The 10,651-nt window shown below is 36.5% G+C and overlaps 1 protein-coding gene across 1 annotated transcript; it reads left to right on the top strand.

Moving 5' to 3' along the window:
• Positions 1-909: 909 nt before the first annotated feature.
• LOC123302284 lies at positions 910-6,198 on the top strand. The gene is made up of 4 exons (XM_044885151.1): positions 910-1,021; positions 1,658-1,745; positions 2,115-4,776; positions 6,184-6,198. The coding sequence occupies exons 1-4, from the start codon at positions 910-912 to the stop codon at positions 6,196-6,198; spliced, it is 2,877 nt and encodes a 958-aa protein (XP_044741086.1).
• The last annotated feature ends 4,453 nt before the right edge of the window (positions 6,199-10,651 follow it).

Below are 10,651 nucleotides of genomic sequence, written 5' to 3'. Positions count from 1 at the left end.
AATATTTAATATCGTTCCGTAACGTTACCGCAAAAGCAAAGTTATTTAGATCTATAATAAAATCATTGTAAAAGTTGGTGTTTATTGAACGTTCTTATAATTCTCTCGTTAAAACGGGTCCTTATTGCAAAGTTGTGAAGTGCGATTCCTTATCCTGGTATCCCAAAATTTTTTCCTCCGGTCCAGGACTCGTACCACATGGGATCCAGTTTCAACGGGTAAGTTCCACTAACTTATTTAATGAATTTGTATTAACATTTAATTACAATAACAAAACCTATTTATTTATGTTGGACAATCGTCATCTATTTAAAATAGTAGTAGATTCAGTCTACTCAATTCAAGAAGTTGGCGGAAAATCCAACATATATTTGGTCCATACGAACCGGATGGAAAACCTTTTCAATTTTGTTTTGTTAGTTTAGTAGTAACCGCCATAAATTTTGTTATTGTAGTTTTGAAATCGCCATTGATATTTTGTTTTTTTTTTTTTTTTTAGTTTTGAAACCGCTTTAAATAGTTTTATTTACTTTTATAATTAAATTCGAGATAATAATTAAAACCATTTTGCGAATCAAGATTATTTAATTAACTTATTAATTTCGAAAATAGAAAATAAAATTTAAAAATTATTTCGTACTTTATTATAGTTTGTCTCAAACAAAATTGCTGCTTCGCCATAGCAATCATTTATTGAAATAGTTTGAATTTCATTTAGCTTTCTAAACTCATTTGAATTTGCTTCGCTACATTTATTGAACATTCAATAAACATCTATTGAACATTCAAGAATTGTTTAAACAATACTTAAATTCATTTGTTGGGATTTTTTTGGAACATTTTAGAAATTTTTTTTTGTATCTTTATTCATTGTTTGTTATTACAAATTAATTGTTAACGGCTATCATAATGGCAACTGAACAACAGTTGAGAGTTTTAACGGCAAAAAAGGAGAATCTTTTTCGTCGAATTCAAGGTATCTACGATGCAAGCAATAATATTGCAACTTCAGAAAATCTTCGTATTTTCAAAATTAAATACGAGGGGTTCGAGCAAACCAGTTTATTATTTACGGAAACAATCGATTCCATAAACCTCCTTGAATTAAAACTAGACAAAACTTTTGTTCCTGATTACCAATCTTTAAACAGTTTCGAGGACCTACGTGATCATATTCGCTTTGTAGCTAGGCAAGTAGCTGATAGAGAAAAGGCAGCCTCATCGACAATACAAAATTCACAACCCCATAGATCTTTACCGCGACTTCCTAAATTAGAATTGCCTACATTTTCAGGGGATATTTCTCAGTGGCCCATCTTTTACCAGTGTTACAAAAGCATGATTCATGATAATTGTGAATTAAATGACACGGATAGAATACATTATCTAATTGGACAGCTAAAAGGAAACGCCTTAAATATTTGTTCTGGAATACCTCCAATTTCCGAAAATTATCCAATAATTTGGAAATCACTTACTGATAAATACCAGGAGAAACGCGTACTAGCTAGCTCTTATCTGAAACAAATTTTTGAATTTAAATCATTAAACTCTGAGTCCCAGCTCAATTCATTCGTCGAAAAATTTGATACCGCTGTAGTTGCCCTACAAAAATTAGATATCCCTAATTTATCAAATTTCATTTTTTCTTATTTAGCTTTATCTAAACTTGATCCCGAAACATCACGTTTGTTCGAAAATTGTAAAAGAAAAGATTCTATCCCAAATTACGAAGATATTATTGAGTTTGTGAAAGAACAAACTAAAATTTTATCGCGCTCACGTCCTCATGTTACTTATGCTAATAGCATTAAATCCAGCCAAATTAATAACGCTAGCCACAATAAGTCCAAAACCATGTCTTCATTTATGATTAAAAATGGCTCATCAAATAACAAATGCCCAATGTGCCATCAGACTGACCACAATATAGTTTACCGTTGTAGCCAATTTACAAGGCTTTCCCCAAAGGAAAGATACACTTGCGCCATTCAAAAACATTTATGTTTGAATTGCTTAAGCGATCGTCACCTTATAGCAAATTGTAATTCAAAATCAACTTGTTCAACTTGCAACTGGAAACATCATTCATTATTGCATTTTGACCAAACTAGGGTTACAATACCGCAAACTGGACCTATTGCCGTTGAGTCAAAATCACCGCCGAAAGAAAACCATAGTTTAGAAAGTATTTCGCCCTCGCATAGTTTGTGCTCAACGACATCGTGTAATAGTCCTCAACAAAACTCAACAGTGCTCTTAGCTACCGCTATTGTTTATATTCAAGATTGTAATGGAGAAAAGCAACAAGCTCGTTTTATTTTGGATAGTGCATCTCAAGCTCATTTATTAACCACAAATTGTCGCAAACGCCTTGGACTACCAATGTCCAAAGTTTACAATTCAATTAGTGGAATCGGATCAAATTCCAACCCAGCCCATGGACAATCAAACTTAACATTTTTCTCGCGATATGATCCCTTAAAATCATACAATATAAATGTCTTAGTAGTCAACAAAATAACGAATCAATTACCAACGTCACCAATAAACACGGAATCCATGTCCTGTTTTAAAAATTTACCCCTTGCAGATGAAAAATACCATCAACCGGGTCCTATAGACGGAATAATTGGTGCTCAATTATTCCCGCATTTGTTTTACACTGGTAGAGTAACCACCTCCAAATCATCACCTATTGCAGTTGAGAGTAGCTTAGGCTATGTAGTTATGGGTTGCGCACCTCTTTTGTCTTCAACCGATCAAACTCAGATCTTTTGCACTACAATGGATGAACCACCCATAGAAAATATTTTAAAACGTTTTTGGGAATTAGAAGAGGTCTCAGTATCTGTGGCAATGGACCCTGAAGATGAATATTGCGAAAATTTATTCGTTTCAACGGTTGATAGAGATCCTACTGGGAGATATATTGTATCATTGCCCTTTAAAAATCACCCTTCAAATTTAGGTGATTCATATTCATTTGCCTATAAACGATATCTTTCATTGGAACGGAGACTAAAGGCTTCTCCTGAGTTAAAACTTGAATACGACAAAATTATTCAAGATTATCTAAATCAAGGTCACATGAGTATAGTCGAAGAAAACGATTCCGACTCAACGACCTATTATATACCTCATCATCCCATATTCAAAGCTAGTTCATCAACACCAGTTCACGTAGTTTTCGATGCCAGTATGAAAAGTACTTCTTCATTATCTTTAAATGACATTTTATATGCGGGACCAAAATTGCAAATAGATATTCGCACTATATTATTGAATTTTCGCTTATTTTCCATTGCTATGTGTGCAGACATACGACAAATGTACAGACAAATTATTGTTGATGAATCGCATAGACGTTATCAAAGACGACTATGGCGTTTCTCACCTGAGAGACTAGTTACAAAACTTCAATTGAACACAGTTTCATTTGGAATCAAATCATCTCCTTATTTGGCTCTAAGAGTTGTCCAACAATTGGCTAAAGATGAATCCAAAACATATCCGAATGCTGCACAAGTTGTTTTAAGAGATCTATACATAGACGACCTTGTCTCTAGTGTCGATAGTATTGATGATGCCAAATTGTTGTATGAGGAATCGGTGGGTTTGTTTAAATCAGGAGGATTTGAATTGGTCAAGTGGTCCTCTAATAGTAAACAACTTCTCGACATTATTCCACCGCAAATTCATCTTGTTGACCTGCTACAATTTGAAAGTGATACATTGAAGGTGCTTGGCCTTCAATGGAACCCGCATGCAGATATTTTATCATTTCAGGTTAACTCAACTAGACAAACCTGTTCAAAACGCATAATTTTATCCACCATTGCACGCTGTTATGATCCTTTAGGTCTTTTATCTCCCGTTATTCTTTACGCTAAATTAATTATTAAAGATTTATGGAGTCTTGCACTTCAATGGGATGATACGCCACCGCCTAACATATTAAAAAAATGGTTATTATTCATTGATGAACTATCGTTGTTGAATAATTTTCAAGTTCCGCGACATGTGTCTGTTTTCAAAAATAGTCCCACAATTTTAGTAGCTTTCGCTGATGCCAGTGAAAAGGCCTATGGGGGAGTAGTTTACCTCCAAACCTTAACTCCAAACAAACAAATCAAAGTCACATTGCTGTGTTCTAAATCGAAAGTCTCGCCAACAAAAACAATTTCTATTCCCAGACTAGAATTATGCGCCGCACATTTAGTTTCAAAATTAGTTCATTTTGTATTAGATACATATAAATCCCGGATTCCTATAATCGACCTACTTGCATTTTCTGATAGCACCGTAGTTTTAAGTTGGCTAAATTCTTCTCCTTCAAGATGGGCGACATTTGTGGCAAATCGCGTTACAAAGGTCACGCAGTTGGTTTCCAAAGAAAATTGGTTCCATATTGATAGCCAATCTAACCCCGCTGATTGCATTTCACGTGGTTTAACTCCTTCCGAATTATTAGAACACCCGCTCTGGTTAACTGGGCCATCTTGGTTATCTAATTACAGAGATCAATGGCCTATTCAACCATTTGATAGTGGTGTAAGTTCGACCACTATTGAACAAAAGTTAATAGCGCTTCCGCTTGTTGATAAAGGAGCAAATTCACTATATCTATTAGTGACCCGAATTTCAACATGGTGGAAACTAATTCGGGCTACTATAAACGTATTGCGATTTCTTCGTATTTTACCGCGACAAAATTATATACTCGCTGAACAATTGGAAAAGGCTGAGCTAACAATGATTAGAGTAGTACAAAGGGTACATTTCGAGGAAGATATGTCACTTTTAGCTTCTAATAAGGAATGCTCTCCTTATTTACGAAAACTCAGACCTTTTTTGAGGGATGGCCTTCTCAGGGTGGGGGGTCGTTTGTCAAACTCAGCTGAACTCACTTATGATCAGCAGCATCCCTTGCTTTTACCAAAGAAGGATCCGCTAGTAAACCTCTTAATAGATTACTATCATCGTAAGAATTTACATACTGGACCATACTTAGTTTCTGCACTTATCCGCCAAAAATATTGGATCATGGCGGGTCGTGGAGTGATTCGTAATCGTATCCAATCTTGCAACTATTGTTATAAATTTAAACCCAAACCTACATTTCCTTTGATGGCCGACCTGCCAGCTTATAGAATTCAGCAAGCTAAACCCTTTCTTCACACTGGAGTTGACTATTTAGGACCTGTAAGTATCACTCTTCACCGTAAACGTGGTACACTGTCGCAAAGGCTTATATTTGCCTTTTCGTTTGCCTAAGCGTTAAAGCTGTGCATTTAGAGCTAGTAAGTTCATTGTCAACGCAACATTTTTTACAAGCCTTCAAAAGGTTTTTATCTCGCCGTGGTTTATGCGCCTGCCTTTATTCCGATCAAGGTACGAATTTCGTGGGAGCTAAATCGAATTTAGACGAGTTGTACAAACTTGTAATATCCAAAGAGTACAATGAACTTATTGGAGATGAGGTCGCCTCAAGGAAAATAGCTTGGAAATTCAACGTACCAAACGCTCCGCACTTCGGAGGTATTTAGGAGCGCAACGTGCGCTCCGTAAAAACCCAATTATATAAAGGTCTCAATTCCCAACTATTGTCTTATGAAGAATTAACAACGTTGTTAGCTCAAATTGAAGCATTACTTAACTCACGTCCGCTATGCGTTCTTAGTTCTGATCCAACCGCACCCACCGCGTTGACTCCGGCCCATTTTTTGACGCTAACTCCGCTCCAAAATATTCCCGCACCAGATTTAAGTGCTGAACCAATCAATCGGCTGGATCGTTTTCAATTGATTGATAGAATGGTTCAAGACTATTGGCATCGCTGGAGATTGGAATATCTAACAACCTTGCAAGTCAGGGAAAAATGGAACACCCCCTCTGTTCCAATCGTACCTGGTATGATTGTCATTTTAAAGCAAGATGGCATTCCGCCTTTAGGGTGGCCTCTTGGTGTTATCGAAGAAATCTTCCCTAGTAAAGACGGTGTAATTAGAGTTGTCTCCGTTCGAACCAAACAAGGGCTGTTCAAAAGGCCCACGGTTAAAGTTTGCCCGCTTCCCTCACAATAACCTTTATAGACCCTTTTTTTTACGTATTTCAGTAGAGTAGCATTATTTTAGTTTAATATAATATTCACTTAATTAGAATTTGATTTTTTTATTTTAGAACCTTATGGTTTAGCATTTTAGTTTCCTATATATGTCCCTTTATGTCCCCTTTACATTAAAATTTGGTAAACTTGGTTTGCTTGATTTCTGAAACAATATTTCAGGGTGGGGGGGATGTTGAGGCCGCATTTAGCCGTTATATAGAGTTTCCAAATTTATTTATTTTATTTTATGGCGTCGCATCATGTTTTGTGTAGACAGACTATATTTTATTTTTTTTGTACATAAATGTTACATACAAGCCGTAAACATTTATGTAATAATAAGATATTTTGGTAGTGATTAGTAGTAGTTTTTTTTTGAAAGCGTGACGACCAAGTCCCTTTTTTTTGCTAATATTTAATATCGTTCCGTAACGTTACCGCAAAAGCAAAGTTATTTAGATCTATAATAAAATCATTGTAAAAGTTGGTGTTTATTGAACGTTCTTATAATTCTGTCGTTAAAACGGGTCCTTATTGCAAAGTTGTGAAGTGCGATTCCTTATCCTGGTATCCCAAAATTTTTTCCTCCGGTCCAGGACTCGTACCACATGGGATCAAGTTTCAACGGGTAAGTGCCACTAACTTATTTAATGAATTTGTATTAACATTTAATTACATCAACAAAACCTATTTATTTATGTTGGACAATCGTCATCTATTTAAAATAGTAGTAGATTCAGTCCACTCAATTCAAGAAGTTGGCGGAAAATCCAACAAAGTGTATTTATCCAATAATAAGGATTTATGGAAAGAATCTAAAATTAAATTTAAGGTATGGATAGGAATATATGAATTTTCATAATTTAAAAATATGTTTTATATACCAGGATATGTCGTCAAGGAAAAAATTTAGAGAATTGTCAAGTCAAACGAAAAGGCGATTGAAGAGACAATATGATGAAGCATTTTGGAAAACGTTTCACTTGTATACATATAAAATATACAATAATTAAATAAGTAACCTGAATTAATTTGTTTTATTGTTTTTGAAACTAACTATTCATGGTTTGCCAATATCGAAGAGCTCAAAGCGACAACTGTATTTGATACCGCGTGAAATTTATTGGACTCAACTGGCTTATTGGGTTTATTTTTATGATTACCAATATTTTTATTTTTATAGTTATTTTTTGTGATTAAGTTCAATTAATAAACCGGAAAAAAGTGGCGAAAGTGGAAAAGTGGTGAAACAATACCGATTTTAATGAATTCTTTTTTAACGTGCTAGGGTGTTAACAACTAACACACACATAGTACTCCATTATGAACAAATGTAATCCATATAATTCGAAAAAGAAACAAACAATATCGTTTTATAGTAAAATATATACAACAGAATACAGAACATACATGACATTTCTAGAATTTGCTAGACGATACGATAACCATGGATTGTAACTATATAAACAGAGTGTGCGATACCATCATCACAGATTAGAATCGGACAGATTACAATACTAGAGATTAGAATACCTAACGCATCGCTAGCAGTTTTCACCGACGCATCTTATTTCGCGGTTGGACCTGTTGGAATTATTTGCAAAAAAACGAAGAGTGACAGAACACAATTACTTTGCTTATGATCGCGAATTATTGCCCATCTATCTTGCCATCAAGCATTTTCGACATATGGTAGAAGCGCGAATATTTATTATATATACGGATCATAAGCCAATTACTTTCGCATTTGAACGCCGTAATTCAGAGTGTTCACCTAGACAAATGCGACACCTTGATTTCATTGTACAATTTACGACAAACATTGGGCCTATATCAGGTAAAAAAAAACATCGTGGCAGAATCAAGAATCGACAAAATTTCAGATGCAATTGACTATAAAGAACTCGCAGTCACAGCGTAACGATGCGGAACTTCGAAAATATCTGAACGACTCATCGTCACTCCGATTTAAATTGATTCTCATCCCTGGCACGGATGACTCAGTTTATTGCGACTTTTGACAGCAAATGCTCGACAATTTTTTAAGAAAGTCGTTCAGAAAACAAGCATTCGACTTGATACATTAACTGTTTATCCCGGAATAAGGTCTGCGACGAAGAATGTGACATCACGCTACGTTTGGCCATCAATGAATACCGATTGTCGCGAATAGCCGATCGGCACATTCGCTTTACCTTCATTGAGATTTAATCACATTCACATAGATATTGAAATCATGTTACCATCGGAAGGCTATCGCTATTGTCTTACAATAGTGGATCGTTTCTCAAGATGGCCTGAAGCCATACCAATTGTTTATCAAGAATCACCTACATTGAACTCCGCGGGAAGTTGCTCTCGAGTAAGTGCTTCTCCCAGTCCCAAGCCTGGATAAAAGAGGAGGGTTGTGCATTGGGTTAGCTCCCCGATCACGTAAAACGGACTTCTATCTAACGCGTCTGTGAATCCAAAATAAAAGCCTTGGATGAAACAGACTGGATCTCATTGGCAGCTCGGAAAACTCAATTTGGACTTGAATAATGGACAACGGAAGGAATTAACTGCATCGGATTTACATCTTGGTACCTGGAACGTCAGAACCATACTACAACCTGGCAAGATGAAGGAGGTAGCTGTCGAAATGCTCAAATACAAACTAGACTTAGTAGCCTTGCAAGAAATCAGATGGAAAGGACAAGAGACAATCGACAAGAAGGACTTCAGTGTCGTCTTCAGTGGATCCGACTCACAGACCGGTCAGTTGGGCACTGGATTTCTGATCAACAAGACAGTGAGGGATTGTGTACTTGAATACCAAACCGTAAATGATCGGATCTGTAAAATCAGCATTAAAGGTAAATTTCGGAATGTCTCAATTGTGTAAGGTCACGCTCCCACTGCTGAAAAACGAGACGAAGACAAAGAAAACTTCTACGAGACACCTGATGAAGTTGTATCCCAGATCCCGAGGTATGATCTAATCTTAGTGATGGGTGATTTCAACGCAAAAATCGGGAAACTGGAAAACCAGACTAATGTGGCAGGCCCGTTCACATTACATGATTTTAATAGTGTTAATGGCGACTACGTATCTGAGTTCCCGTCCCGTAACAAACTCTTCATCAGGAGTACGTCATTCCAGCATAAGAACATACACTTAGGAACGTGGATGATGCCCGGTGGAAATGCGGTCAACCAAATCGATCATGTGCTAGTTTTCAAAAGACACTACTCTTCAATAATGGACATCAGAGTATACCGTGGCCAAAACTGTGACTCCGTTCACTATTTTGTGAAAACTGTATTAAGAGAAAAACTATCCACATTACAGACACTCAAGAAAAACAAGAAGACAAAATGGGACACAAATAAGCTCAAAAAAAACAACAACGTCCTTGCAGCATATCAGGATGCCTTTGAACAAAAGCTTAACCTATCTGGGAGTAATAACATAGAAGAAAAATGGCACAAAACTTAAAATGCTGTTATTGATGAAGCAAGGGAAATCCTCGGTGAAGAAAAGAAGGAACGCAATGGAAGCTGGTTTGATGAGTAATGCCAAGAAATGATCAGACAGACGAATAAAGCCAGAGAAATCCTGATTAACAGAAACACTCGAGGTAACAGAGAAGCTTATAGTGATATGAGAAGAGAATCCAAGATTCTGAGGAAGAAGAAAAGAGAAAGCCTAAATAAAGAGATACGGGATATTAAAAATTTTAACCAAAAAGGTGGGGACAGGAAATTTTATGCAGCCATCAAGAAAGTCCGGAAAGAATTTCAACCAAAGATTGCAGGCTGTAGAAGCGAAACTGGGGCAATACTTACCGACGAAGCCAAAACGGTGGAGCGATGGGCGCTGCATTTCAAAGGGCTCCTGAACAAAGACAACTCACCAGATGTTACCATTGACGAAACCGCAACAATTGGAGAGAATGAGTACGATGCAATCCCTACTACCTGTGTAGTCCGGAAAGCAAACAGAGACTCAGAAACAACAGAGCGCCAGGTGAAGACAACATTATTTCGGAACTTATCAAATATGCAGGAAATCAATTAGAAGAAGTGATGCAAGAAATAATAGAGGATATATGGACGCAGGAAAGAATTCCCGATGCCTGAAAAAACTGGAATCATTTACCCCATACAAAAAGGCGACAAGACCATATTTGATAACTATAGAGGCATAACACTGTTAAACACGGCCTACAAAGTACTCATAACCATACTTAATGATAGAATCAAGACTATAGCAAATACCAAAATTGGTGAGTATCAATGTGGATTTCGGGAATCTAAGGGCACCACTGACCAACTTTTTGTTGTGAGACAGATATTAGAGAAAAGCTATGAGTATGAAATCGACCTGCATATCCTATTCGTTGATTACAAACAAGCATTTGACAGCCTGATACGCTCAAAACACAAAAGCGCACTCATAGACATTGATGTAACACCTAAACTGATCAATTTAGCTATGATGACAATGTCCAACTCAAGAGCGAAGGTGAAAGTCGACAATAGTCTGAGCGAGCCATTCAA

The sequence above is a fragment of the Chrysoperla carnea genome, chromosome X, assembly GCF_905475395.1.
Source record: "Chrysoperla carnea chromosome X, inChrCarn1.1, whole genome shotgun sequence".
NCBI lineage: Eukaryota > Metazoa > Arthropoda > Insecta > Neuroptera > Chrysopidae > Chrysoperla > Chrysoperla carnea.
This window is presented reverse-complemented; position numbering and strand designations above follow the sequence as displayed.